Consider the following 14,239-nt stretch of genomic DNA (forward strand, 5'->3'; position numbering starts at 1 on the left):
ATTTTGATACAAAATTGGAACAGGTTCATAAATGTTGACTAACAGTAGAAAATCCATTACGATGTAAACCACATACAGTATTTCTTGGTCCTAATATCAACTTTCAAATTATAATCGGCGACACTAAACAAAATAGCACTACAGAGTTTACTTGATCTTCTTCTTTGGCCTCAACTGCAAGAAGGAAAAAATTAGGTTACAATATTGTAGAGATTTGTCAAAAATCAGCAGACAACAGTTCACAACAACTAGAATTAAAACAACCCAAAAATTAAAACTTTCAATAAAAAACTAAAAGGACCTGATTGCTATGACCACACTTCTTCTTCCGGCAGTTTACAGCCCTTGGGTGCAGACGAGCATAACATCTAGCATATAAAAACAGGAGATAATGATTGGCAAAGTAAAAACATCGTGCAATCCGATTTGTGAAAAAAATGACGTATAAATCAAAAGCAGCATACAAACTCCATTACTGAGGCAAAACAAAATAAAATTACAGACCACTAAAGTCAAAGCTGTGGGCAAGCATACGGGATGATTTCATCTGGAAAATATTCACAGAAGGTGCTTGCCCAAAGATATACACAACATACACTTTTTCCAAAGATTTGAGTGGCACATAGCAACCCAAACTATAAAACACTAAATCAAGTCGCATCAAGTTGGGGAAACGCAGCCACTCTTTCTTCGCCACTGTTCCACATGAACAATAAACTTATAACCATTAAGAACAAAGTGCTAACCAAAGAGTATAGCATATTTATCAAATCTGGCACAAAAATCCACACAAAGTTCTCCTCTACCACCCAATTGACGTTTTCTCCCTTCTATCTCATACCTTCCTCTCAAACGTAATCTCAAAAAAATAAGTTGGGGCCTCCCGCAGCCGTCATTTATGACCACTACTTGCGCAACCCATATTTTCAACCAAACCAATCATCTGATCTAACGCCCATAACCCATATTTTTCTGAAACTCAAAATCACCAAGTTAGAAAACATGGCAGGCATTGATGCAGCCTCCGGCTACGACCGCATGAAGGAGGTCAAGGAGTTCGATGAGTCCAAGATTGGGGTGAAGGGCCTCTCCGATTCCGGCATCACTTCCATCCCTCGGTTCTTCGTCCACCCTCCCGAAACCCTCTCCGACCTCAAATCTTCCTCCACATGCGCGAGCATCCCCGTCATCGACCTCTCCGGCGTAAACTCCGCCGCTCACCGCCGAAAAATCGTCGAACAAGTGAAGGAAGCGGCCACAACATGGGGCTTCTTCCAGGTGATCAACCATGGCGCTCCCGTGCCAGCACTGGAGGAGACCATCAACGCCATCAAAGCATTTCACGAGCAACCCCACGAGGTGAAAAGCAAGTACTACAAGCGAGATGAGGGGCAGGGGGTGATGTACGCGAGCAACAACGACTTGTACCGAGCCAACGCAGCGGCGTGGCACGACTCATTGCAGGCGTGGATGGCTCCAACGGCACCGAAAGTGGAGGATATACCGGAGGTTTGTAGGAACGAGGTGGTAGCATGGGATAAGCGGGCAACCAAGGTGGCAGAGACTGTGATGGAGTTGCTGTCTCAAGGGTTGGGGATGGAGGCTGGGAAGTTCAAGGAATTGACGCTTTCGGACGCGAGGGTCTTTGTGGGTCATTGTTATCCGTACTGTCCTCAGCCAGATCTGACGGTGGGGATTACATCGCATACTGATCCGGGCGTGGTGACGGTTCTGCTGCAGAACCACGTGCCTGGCTTGCAAGTGAAGCATGGGGATGAGTGGGTGAACGTAAATCCTGTGCCTGGAGGTTTGATTATTAACGTTGGAGACTTTCTTCAGGTAAAACGCATCAAACTATATATATATATATAGAAGAAATTAACTAGAAATATTCTGTCATCCTAATTAAACCTTGTTAACTCTTAATTCGATTTTGATTTAATTATTTGTAGATAATCTGTAATGGAGAGTACAAAAGTGTACAACACCGTGTGCTGGCTAATTCCTATAATGAAGCACGAATTTCCATCGTCATGTTTTTCAACATAGGCAAATTAAAGGAAGATGACTACTGTGGACCTATGCCGGAGTTGTTGTCACCGGAAAAGCCAGCTATCTATCGGAACTTCACCATGCAGGAATATTTGGAGAATTTTTATTGCAAAGGGTTGGACAGTAAGAGTATGATCGAGAAAATTACAATACAAAATTAGCATATATATATATATATATATATATATATACCATGTCATTTTGTATAATAAAAGAGATCACTCGATTGTGTGATTATGTTATCGAAAATAAATAAATAAATAATTGTAGGTGTAAAATATTGTTCCTCAAGGTCCTTATAAAATCTTGGATCATGATGTGCTCACCTTTCTAAGAAATTGGCGTATCAAAGTTGATGGCTATGTGCCGTCCACCAACTCTTTGATCATTAATTAGTGGACGCCTTTGTTGAAAAGCATGCCATTCTAAATTCTAAAGTAACGGAGCTTGAGATTTGACCGTTAATCCAAGACCCACTTTTTTTTTTTTTTTTTCTCGCATGCATAAACTAGAAATATATTTGCTATAATTTGGTAGAAAGGAGAAAAAGGTCTGAACATGAAAAGAGTATGATGTCATTATAAACAATAAAAGACAAATCGATGTAGAAAATTAAGCAACGTTATGAAAAACAAATTGTCAAGAATATAGAAGATTAGGTGAGACGTCCAATCACCAATACAAGTGCTAAGGTTTTCGTACAAGTATTACTCATTTGTGAATTGGCATACCACTAAGTTTGCTTTTGGCGCGAATTAACAATAACCTTTGTCCGATTGTTGTCTCAAGAGATTTCACATTTTTTATGGGCAATTCAGGCAGCAAACAATATGACATTATTAGCGGGCAGTCTAAGTAAAAGGGGCTTGCAATTGTCTAAATACTTATCCGAGCAAGTGAATAGTGCAATAGGATAAGACTATTGCATCTGGTTTGGGTTTGATTGGAAAAAATATCTCATTCAATAGGGGTTGTCCTAGAGATTAGATGAGATTGAAGTAAGAGTAATGACTAATGTACCATCAAATTCCCCATAAAAATTTCTTGCTACGAAGGATATTGTAGATTAAGAATCAGGATTTTCTATATAATTAAAATTCGTGTTATTATTTTTGTCTGTTTTATATGAGTTTGTGAGACACTCCTCAATTGAGTAGGAAGCCCCTCTCTTGGCCCTACACTTTTTTTTTTTTGACAAAAAATTGTAGGAGATTCAAATCTTGGTCATTTATTTATAATAAATTAGAAAATAAATTTAAATAGATAGAGGTGATTGATCATCTCAAGCAATTGGCGGTTGGTTAAACCAGTCAAGAAAGGTGGTTGACCATCTTAAAGATGCTGATAGAAGTGATCGACCATCCCCAAAAATTCTTTTGAAATGTATCCGATCATGATAACACGACCAACCACTCCCAAAATAATTTTAGATAGTTGGTCACCCCTAAAAGAAGTAAACATGAGCAGCCGACAACCCTCAAAGAAGCTCAAGAGTGATCTGACTATCCCATCCCCAAAACAATCCATGAGAGAGGCTAACCTCTTCCAAAATAATTTTCTAAAAAGCGATTGGCCTCCCCGAGAGTAACTAACAGGATGACCTAACCACCCAAAACAATTTTAAGAATAATCAACCACCTCAAAAACACTAGAAATGGCCGATCACTCCCATAAAACAATTAATGGGATAATTTAGCCGCCTTTCAAAACTATTTTTGAGAATGATTGGACACCCAAAACCCATTTGGAACTAATTAACTGTAAATCATCACTTGCTCTGAAAGTTAAAACCCTTTTGCAGGACAAAAGAAATGCATAATAAATTCTTAATAGTTTTAAAAAATTATTGACACAATTTTTAGTTAGAAGATATTACAAATTAGGTATTAGCTAAATTAGATATTCTCCTCTTCGTATATTAAAAAGCAGCTTAATATTCAGATCCGCAGGCTACACAAATACTGTTTTGCTCGTATTTGGACAGGAGAGATGCCTACAAGTAGAGCACCATCTCGAAAATCTATGATTTTAACAATTTTCATTGGTCAGATAAGATGTCTTATCTAGCAGATGGATCAAACCGAAAAGATGAAAAATATAAGAGAAACACCCATTCATCCTGGAAAGAAAATCACAACATGCACATGAATGTGATAACTGAAGAAGACCCATCACAATATTTTGATATCAAAATTGGAACACGTTCATAAATGTTGACTAACAGTAGAAAATCCATTACGATGTAAACCACATACAGTATTTCTTGGTCCTAATATCAACTTTCAAATTTTAATCGGCGACACTAAACAAAATAGCAGTACAGAGTTTACTTAATCTTCTTCTTTGGCCTCAACTGCAAGAAGGAAAAAATTAGGTTACAATATTGTAGAGATTTGTCAAAAATCAGCAGACAACAGTTCACAACAACTAGAATTAAAACAACCCAAAAATTAAACTTTCAATAAAAAACTAAAAGGACCTGATTGCTATGACCACACTTCTTCTTCCGGCAGTTTACAGCCCTTGGGTGCAGACGAGCATAACATCTAGCATATAAAAACAGGAGATAATGATTGGCAAAGTAAAAACATAGTGCAATTCGATTTGTGAAAAACAAATGATGTATAAATCAAAAGCAGCATACAAACTCCATTACTGAGGCAAAACAAAATAAAATTACAGACCACTAAAGTCAAAGCTGTGGGCAAGCATACGGGATAATTTCATCTGGAAAATATTCACAGAAAGTGCTTGCCCAAAAATATACACAACATACACTTTTTCCAAAAGATTTGAGTGGCAGATAGCAACCCAAACTATAAAACACTAAATCAAAGTCACATCAAGTTGGGGAAATGCAACCACTCTTTCTTCGCAACTGTTCCACATGAACAATAAACTTATAACCATTAAGAACAAACTGCTAACCAAAGAGTATAGCATATTTATCAAATCTGACACAAAAATCCACACAAAGTTCTCCTCTACCACCCAATTGACGTTTTCTCCCTTCTATCTCATACCTTCCTCTCTCCCACCACCCCATAAGCGTCTCTCTTTATAGTCCTGCCCAAATCACCAGTAATGTACGTACTCCCTTGGCAGTGGACATTAACAAGTAATCGACTAGCAAATAGTCAAATACGAAACGTACCACCTGTTAAGTTACAGCAACAGTAACAAAAAACCCAGTTGACAAAATTAAAATGGAAATTAATATTGGGACTAGGATGCCCTCCTTTGCACTTACAGAATTAAAAGCAAGAGAGGGTTCAACTTACAGTCCCCACCAATTTCTCATACATAAATATTGTAGTAAAAGACAAGGTGGTTTCAAACTTAGGTGAAGTTTAACCAAGTTTTCAAAATAGTGACCATGTGGCTACTGTTGGCTAGCACCAACATAAATAACCCAGCCAAACCCCTTCACTCTTTTCCTTCCCTCAACCTGAGTGACATTTTGTCCAGCCCAAGATAGAACAAGCACGATTTAGTGTCACCCCTCAAGTATATTTTAAAGTAATTCTTATGCCAAAAACATTATGTACCACTCGTGAAAATCAACTGCCACTATACAAGTCCAGCTGACAAAGTTGAATGGAAAATCAATATTGGGAACAAGAAAAACCACTTTTGCATGTAAACAGCATAAGAGTATAAGTTATTGTCCCGTCAATAAAAATATAAACAAATCAATCAATCAGAGAAAAGAATGAGATAGAATAGGAACCCAGCTCTGCACACAAAATAAAGAGTCATAGAAAGAATGGTTACTTATTCAAAAAAAAAAGAACCCAACACAACCCCTAACGTGCAGCATCTGAGCCACTCTCAAATTGAATCTCTCCCCATCTAGTCCAAGACCAAACAAGGACACAGTGCCATCTCTATTTTATTCTAAAATGAAAACTATGGTGTCACAGCCATGAAAATCAACTGCAAGTAAATAAGTCTATCTGACAAAGTTGAAGAATGGAAATTATTATCTGGATCAAGCATAACCTGTCGTTCACCTCAAAAGCAGAAGAGGCCAAGTATTTGTCCCTTAAAGAACACATCTAACCCATTGACCCCAGTAGAAGAACATATAAAAAGAAATCATCAATCCAATGCTTTGAACACCCAGAAGTCCCTCCATTCAAATCTACGCCACATGACCAGTGCATACGGCCATGTAAACAAATAAAATTCGTTGATTGAAGTTTTCACAATATCAAGTACTTAAACATAATACATCACAGCAAAAGAAGCCACTTGGCTCGCTATTCTTATCCTACATTTCACCATCAACCAAGCCACCAAATGGTAAAAAATATATCATCAGCAAACGAATAAATAAATTTACAAGTATTGAAACATTCAAAATCACAAATCCCAAAAGTAACTCAACCGTAAATGCAGTAATATCATATAAACCACATATAGAGCATTCTTACTTGCGGCAAATCGTCTTGTCTTGATTGTATTTGCGGGCCAAAGCCATCAAAGAAGGCTCAATGATCCCTCCACGAAGCCTCAGCACCAGATGCAACGTCGACTCTGAACAACACCAACGAACAGACAAGCAAATAAATTAAATAAAAATCAATTTTACAACACAGGGCGAGAGGGCGCACAAGAAAGAGAGAGGGAAACCTTTCTGAATGTTATAGTCGGCTAGGGTTCGGCCATCTTCGAGCTGCTTTCCGGCGAAGATCAAGCGCTGCTGATCCGGAGGAATTCCTGTGCAGCCACACACACCAGATCATCTTGTAAGCTTACAGATTTTAATAAGTCTAAACCACTCGGTTCTGATAATCAAAAAGAGAACAAAGAGGTTTAGAAAAAATACCTTCCTTGTCTTGGATCTTGGCCTTGACATTGTCGATGGTGTCACTGCTCTCGACCTCGAGAGTAATGGTCTTCCCGGTTAGGGTTTTCACGAATATCTGCATTTCTCTCTCTCTCTCTCTCTCCCTTCCTTTCTCTCTACTCCGTAGGGTTAAGTGCGACTTTTATACTCTGTTTCTAGGGTTTCGCTTTGGTTCTCTCAAGGAGGCGGTTAGGTTCCTACGACCTACGACCTACGAATTTGATTTCCGATTGTTGACCCGACCCGACCCAAAACCAGCGATGGTTATATGGTAAGCGAAGAAGCTTGGCACATTGGGCTAAAAACGGCTCGTCGTTCTTTTAGTTATACTGTCTGCCGTGCTTATACAATTCCTTAGTCTTGTGATCGACGAAAGTCACGAAATAAATCCAAACCGTGTCCTTTAGTTTTTGGAAAATGTTGGGAGAATTATAATTTTTACTATGACCCTTTACAAATTGACCTTGCCAACTATTAACTATAATTAAATTTAAATATCATATAAATTATTACATTAATTAGTTTATAAAAAGCTTGTAGTAAAACTATAATATTCTTTTTCTTCTATTTTTTTTTTTTGGAGAAAAAAACTATAATATTCTTGGCTGCACTTATATTCACCTTTAAATATTAAAACACATTGCATTGCAAAATTCTTTAAAAAAGTGGGATCGGTAGTGACAGGATTGTATGTCTCTTCTTTCTTGAGGGTGTGTTGCGTTTTTCTAAAAAATGTCTTTACGGCTTGTGCTCTTGCTTTTATTTTTGCAGTTTTGATATAATTCTTAGAGAATATCTTCTATTCGGTCGTGGCAGGAAACATGAGCTTTCTGCCCTCCAATAGAAGAAAGCCACGTCAGTTAAAGCATAAAAAGTGCACAAAATTTGCCTACCTCAAGCTGAAAGCCATGGCTGCCCATCATTGCCGACGCTGAAACACGCCGCCACCGCCTAGGCAGAAACCACCGGCCAAATTCAATCTCCACCACTCACATTCGAACCCCCCGCCCAGTCCACCACCCAGACCACCGCCCAAATTCGAACCCCACTACCCATGCCCAGATTCGTATTCAACTTTCTCTGACCAGATACCCACTTTCTCTCTCTCCAATTTGATCCAAATTTTGCTATTTTAGGTTAAGAATAAAGGCAAATTATGTGCAATTGTTGGCGGATGCAGATGGGTTTTGAAGAATCTTGGTTTCTCTGATATGTAATCCTCGTTTTTGAATTGTTCTGTTTCGATTTGTAATGATCATAATGTACAAATGGAAAGTTGTTTAAGCATATGTGGTTGTGTTCTGTTTTTGGTAGATGCTGTTTTTTCTTCTTTTGGTTGCTAATCAATTGTCAATCGGCTTGTATTATAGATTTTATGATCTGGGTATGCTAAAAAGATAAACTTTTTTCGTGTCCTTTCTACGCAAGATTGTTTATGATTGTGACCCATGTTATGAGTTTTGAAGGATGGGTGTTGGAATTGGCTTTTTTGGTTCATTTTGATCATGTTGATCTGGCTTTTTTAAGTTGTGATAAATTTACGTGAATAGAAGTTTTTATTCAGGTGAGATGGGTGGTGTGGTCTGGGTGGCATGGGCGGCGTGGGATTTTCGCCATGGGTTGGGCTTGGTGGTGGCAGCGTCATTTGGTCGCCATGGGTTGGGCTTGGCGGTGGCAGCGTGGTTTGGTCGTTGGGATGGGTAGCGGAGCTGGGTGGGGCGGCGTGGGCTTGGCGGAGCTGGGCAGGGCAGCATCTCTGCCTGGGAGGTGGCGGCGTGGTACCTGGGCAGCCGACATGAAGCTTGAGAAATTTGTTGGGTTCAAACAATTTTCTAAGCTTTTGTTGTTTGAGATATTGTGAAGCTTGATGTTTGTGATATAATTTGGTGCAACCAAGTTTACTTTCTTATGTGTGATAATCTGATTTGTCACTCACTTATTGGTGGGCAAAAACATCCGTTTTTTTGCCACGCCCGTATAGAAGACGCACTCTAATTCTTGTCCTACCCCCAAAAAAGAAGAACCAAACTAAACGAACCAGAGAAGAAAAAACAAATGCTGAACCATTAATCTATTCCTAAGTTGCAGAGATCGGCAAATGGTATTGTCTATTTGAAGACAGTAACACTTTCGATGATTGTTTAACCCAACAACTTAGTTGCAAACACCTGAAGAGATAGACCGCTGACATTCTTAATACTGTTCTTGGGTCGAGATTAAGATAGTAAAATACCACCCGGCAGTTTTAAGAAATGTAAACTCAACGGCCTAGCAACATTACAGCATTCAGACTGGGGACGATGAAAACATGGTTTGAACTAAGGCATCAATCAATCAAGACAATTGGCCAAATCCGGAGAAACTATTTCATAAAAGTTAATTAAAAAAGGTTGACTTCGGAAAAAAAAAAAAAAAAAAAAAAGGAACCATCAAGACAATCACAAATTAAGTTCCATATCCAACTTGGCTTCAGAAGATCACAAGCGAAATATTAAAAGTAGCCCATAAAAAACATATTTTGTTTCAATTAAATGATCAGATCTCAACCTAACAAAATTCAAAACTACAAGTATTGTTCTCAAAAGGAAGATAACATGGTTGCATCTAGACTGAAGAAGTCCAAGCAAAGATAGCAGCTGATTCGGCTTGATCTGACATGGAAAGAATCACAACCTTCTCCCCCTTCTGCCGCCCTTTCTACGAGTACTGTCGCTAGGAATTGGGGTCACATCCTCTGAAAACAATATAACAAGGTCTATTATTCTCTGCAGAGGAATTCAAAACCAAGAAACATCCACAGTAGGAAAGATAAATCAAGAGAATTGTGGGATCTCAATTGAATAGTGGCAGTGGGGTGCATGCAGTGCAGGCACTGAGCCAGATATCAAAAAGACAAAAGTTCAATAATTACAAATCAGTGGTGAAGTAATTCATATAGAGCTGCAGATACCAGAGTCTTTAGGAGAGAGGAGAAAAGAAGATGGAGGGGTTGGATAAGAGAATTAGAATAAAACAATTTACATACTAAAACCCAACAAGCCTTAATGGATAAAGAGAACAGCAATACCTATGCGGCCAATTTTCATGCCTGAACGAGCAAGGGCTCTAAGTGCTGACTGGGCACCTGGACCAGGAGTCTTAGTCTTGTTCCCTCCAGTAGCCCGCAGTTTTATATGTAGAGCAGTAATGCCAAGTTCCTGCAAATTACAAGCAAGAAGAATCAAGAAGAATTTTTAGACCAAACAAGAATTGTGAAAATTTTTGATTCATACACAAGCGAAATACAAACATCCCACTTCCATGATGGAAAAACTATCAGATCACCAACTAATAGAGCTCACATACATACAAATAAAGTCAAACTAGACCTGAAAAATGACAAACTAAAAACCAGGAGACCAGATTCACATAGATTCTAATTCTGCAGTTGCACATCAATTAAGAACTAATTTTTTGATAAGTTGCACATCAATTAAGGAGTTAGGAGAGGTATAGCACAAACCTTGCATCTTTGAGAAACATCCTGTGCTGCAAGCATAGCTGCATATGGTGATGATTCATCTCTATCAGCTTTCACCTTCATGCCACCTTGGGAAAGAGAAAATGAGTCATGGAATAAATAGGAGGCAAACTAAAGAAAATGGAAGTTAAGACAAAGTCGCCTGAAAAGAAGTAAAGATGCTATATCTAAATCAAGCAGCAACCAACCACCAAGTACGTCAACAGCATATAGCCTTCTATGTGAAAAAATAAATCAACGAAATAGAAGTAGGACCAGGAAGATTCTCAAAAGAACTGAATCATAGGAGAACCGTACATATATTAGAACACAATAAGATTGTTTGAGAAACAAAATTTCAACTACTAGAATAATCATATATCAGAGAAATTGGTCATTTACTATCTATCTATCTATCTATCTACACACACATATACATATTGAGATGCCTAAGCTAAATCCCCACATGTACCCGGAAACTAGCAAGATCAACACGGGTTGCACCAAAAGGATTCCAGTAGGATTTGAATACAGGCCAGAATCGTAGATTTGAACACAGGTCAACGCTTCCTGAGACATTCTAAACCCATGTTGAAGAGCCACTCAAACTAACCCCTGGCTTTAGGCACCACGGAACTTTGGTCAATTGATATTAGAACGTCCACATTTTAGTTAATGGTAGATATGCTATTGTTTAAGACATAAGACATAAAAAATATCCACATTATAGTGAGCCAAGAGCAAGACCATGTCATACCAGTAATGCGAACAAGTGTTTCCCCTCCAGACAAGTCAGTCACATGCTGCAATTCAAACAAAAACATTTTATACGATTGAACTGGAAGATAATTAATCTACCAAAAATGTTATACAAATGAATTACAAGAAAAATTCATGAACATTTACAATAGTTAATACTTACAATGAATGTGTCATTGAACGAGGCAAAAATGTGGGCCACACCAAAAACCTGCTCTCCTTCACGTGTAGCGGGTCCTAGTGTAACATTTTCTTCTTTGGGCTCCCTGGTTTTCCTTCTTGACTTCAAAATCCACACAAAGGATATGTAAGAACTCATACACACGGTCCAAGAATTACAAACACAAAGTTGGGAAAACCAAATAAAAGTAAATCCAATTGGCACCATTGTGCAAACAGACACGTATTCAAGAGCTCAAATTTTAAAGGAAGAAAGCCATGATAAGGACCACTCTCTTTTGCTATCATCAGCTCTCCCATCATTCCTTATACATCCAAAATCTCAATTAAGACATGTGCCCCAACAAACATGTTAGGATCACCTGTTGACCCCACTTACAAAATGTCAAGTCCAAGCATTTTTATTGATCACAATACTCCTCCCAGGAAGAAAGCAAAAAATGCTCCATTGGGTTCTCAAAAAATACAATACGAAGCCAAAGAATAAAAAGAAAAAAATAAATCTACCTAGTTTTGTTGGGTATCTTTAAACCATTTCAAGCTATTTCCTTTCCTTGCCCTAATATTTTCAGAGAAACAAACGAAAAGGTATGTCACTATTGATACTTCAACAATGATTTTAACTTGCAGTTCTGTAAATTGAGTCTACACTTGGCCCTCACATGTTGGTTGATATGCCATTAAGTATACACAATACAGAGGGAGCTCTTGCATAGCAACAGAGATCACACTCATTGAAACACTCGTCAACATCAAACTAACCTAGTAATTAGCTTACAGAAAGGTATCACATTACCATTATGAATCGGTTCGGTTACCCGGAAAGATGCAAAAAATAAAAAAGACTAAATCTTTCTTATTCTCTTTTACATGATTCACAGTTCACACACAAAAAAGGACCCTTTTCAATAACCATATGAGGCACAATTGAGCCGAACAATTTCAGCTTTTTTCTGAACATCAAACAACAAGAACAATGTTTGGAACATCTCACTTTTCCCACAATTTCTCAGTATCAAACAGAAAGTAACCCAATCTATTCAACACATCAGAAGAGAACGTCAAATCAAGGTTTATCTCTATCCCATTACATAATACAATGAACATCCAATACTGGAGTTTGGTTGCCAAGAAAACTGAGAAAGGATATTTCTTTCTCATGCTTCCATAAAATTAAAAAAAAATTCACAGCAGCCAAAGCAAGCGGTTGCATTACTCTCACTCGTAGTTGCACAAAACCTATTTTAATTTACGAATCTTAAGACAAATGCGACCTAATATTCCAAAGTTTCGGTTATTTTCATATTGTTTTTCCGCGCTTTCTCGACCACCAAACTACCAGAGTTTCTATTGCGCAATGCTGGTTCTCAGATCACGAAAATTGGAGTCAAAGAGAGAGGAGAGATAGGAGTAGAGACGCTTACCATGGCTGCGATGAGCAAATGGAAGTTAGGTGTATCGCGAACACTGACGCTGCTCGGCCTTCGGAAACCCTAGCTGGTAGGAGAGCCGACGTGTATCATTGCCATTTTATAGCTAGGGTTTTTGGACCGAAAGAGCCTGCGAAATAACCGAAATTCCCCTGACGTTCTTTCAATTTTAAATCTGACCCTGAAAGTTTACAGGTATTCCACATTGTGGTTACATAACTTACATCCCCTACTTATATATAAAATAAAATAAATAAATAAATAATAAAAAAATTTAAAAAATTGTTTACGTCCCCCTAAAGGTACATGGATATTCTCTTTGTAGGAGTAATTTCATTGTTAATATTTTATTTTGTTGACAAAAGTTTATGTATTCTTTTCAAATACATAAATAAGTTGGGGATGTAAAGGTATATGTAAGCTGTAAAGTTTTTGTTTTATTGAACAAATTTGTGGTCTTTTTTGTTGTCATTGGGGGTGACGTTCATTTAATCAATAGATTGGGCGGATATTGACAATTGAAAAGTACTTTAAGGGGTTTATGCAGACTTTTCCCTATTTTAGTTTATCTAGTGATGTATATAATGTTATATTATTGAAATTTTTTAAATGACATGGCAACATATTAACCAAGTGACATCATGTATACTATTACATGAAATAAAATAAAATATCAACCCTAAAACGAAAAGGAGAAAGGATTAAGACACTGATTATAGATAATACTTTAAATATTGCAATTTTTTTACAAGCTAAGCATCCAATTAGTTGAGAATATGTCCTATTCAATATTAAGTTTTTAGTAATGTTAAAGACATTATATTTTGTACTATAAGTTCTTTACAAATTGATGTGCCAATTCATATACAACTTATTACGTGATCCCGTTAAAATGTTGACTATTATATGACAATTTTAATTTTTCTCTTTTTCATTGAACACTTTAAACCCTTTAGTGCCTTTTATAGCACCCAAGCCTAACACCAACTTTACTACCGTCTTTGAATGATTTGTTAATATTTTAGAACTACTCACATAATTTCATTTTTGGAGTAACTATATTTATTTCATTTCAATTGTACCCTATTTGTAAATACCCCTAAACTTAAAAAAGTGACAATAAATCCACTCGAACTCCCAGCACTTTTCAGGTGACCCCGGGGCCTTTTATTAGGATTTTCTATTAGGTTTGACAAAAATCATCACAGGGCCTTCTATTATAATTTTTTTTTTTTTAATCCAAAAGCATAATTACACTTTGAGTAATGTTAGGTACCATCTTTTTATTCTCCTAAAGCTGATGTGACTTTTAAAATCACCATTAAATTTTAAATGAATCATACTTGAATTTTGATAAAATGATGATTTTGAAAGCCGCATCAGCTTTAAGAAGATTATAAGAGACTAAAAAGATGGTACCTAGCATTACTCTTACACTTTTACAAGAAAATGTCAAAATTGGTCATG

The 14,239-nt window shown here is 37.4% G+C and overlaps 3 protein-coding genes across 3 annotated transcripts; 1 reads left to right on the forward strand and 2 right to left on the reverse strand.

The window, feature by feature from the left end:
* The first annotated feature begins 1,002 nt into the window (after window positions 1-1,002).
* LOC132192041 (1-aminocyclopropane-1-carboxylate oxidase homolog 4-like) lies at window positions 1,003-2,293 on the forward strand. The gene is made up of 2 exons (XM_059607228.1): window positions 1,003-1,839; window positions 1,953-2,293. The coding sequence occupies exons 1-2, from the start codon at window positions 1,003-1,005 to the stop codon at window positions 2,211-2,213; spliced, it is 1,098 nt and encodes a 365-aa protein (XP_059463211.1). The 3' UTR covers window positions 2,214-2,293.
* Window positions 2,294-4,203: 1,910 nt separating this feature from the next.
* LOC132191916 (ubiquitin-ribosomal protein eL40 fusion protein) lies at window positions 4,204-7,107 on the reverse strand. The gene is made up of 5 exons (XM_059607049.1): window positions 6,884-7,107; window positions 6,688-6,774; window positions 6,489-6,591; window positions 4,532-4,598; window positions 4,204-4,405 (listed from the first exon to the last, which is right to left on the reverse strand). The coding sequence occupies exons 1-5, from the start codon at window positions 6,984-6,986 to the stop codon at window positions 4,379-4,381; spliced, it is 387 nt and encodes a 128-aa protein (XP_059463032.1). The 5' UTR covers window positions 6,987-7,107; the 3' UTR covers window positions 4,204-4,378.
* Window positions 7,108-9,341: 2,234 nt separating this feature from the next.
* On the reverse strand, window positions 9,342-12,876 carry LOC132191794 (small ribosomal subunit protein uS11x-like). The gene is made up of 6 exons (XM_059606893.1): window positions 12,767-12,876; window positions 11,326-11,445; window positions 11,161-11,206; window positions 10,407-10,492; window positions 9,972-10,101; window positions 9,342-9,638 (listed from the first exon to the last, which is right to left on the reverse strand). The coding sequence occupies exons 1-6, from the start codon at window positions 12,767-12,769 to the stop codon at window positions 9,571-9,573; spliced, it is 453 nt and encodes a 150-aa protein (XP_059462876.1). The 5' UTR covers window positions 12,770-12,876; the 3' UTR covers window positions 9,342-9,570.
* Window positions 12,877-14,239: the final 1,363 nt, after the last annotated feature.

This window comes from Corylus avellana, chromosome ca9 (assembly GCF_901000735.1).
Source record: "Corylus avellana chromosome ca9, CavTom2PMs-1.0".
Taxonomy (NCBI): Eukaryota; Viridiplantae; Streptophyta; class Magnoliopsida; order Fagales; family Betulaceae; genus Corylus; species Corylus avellana.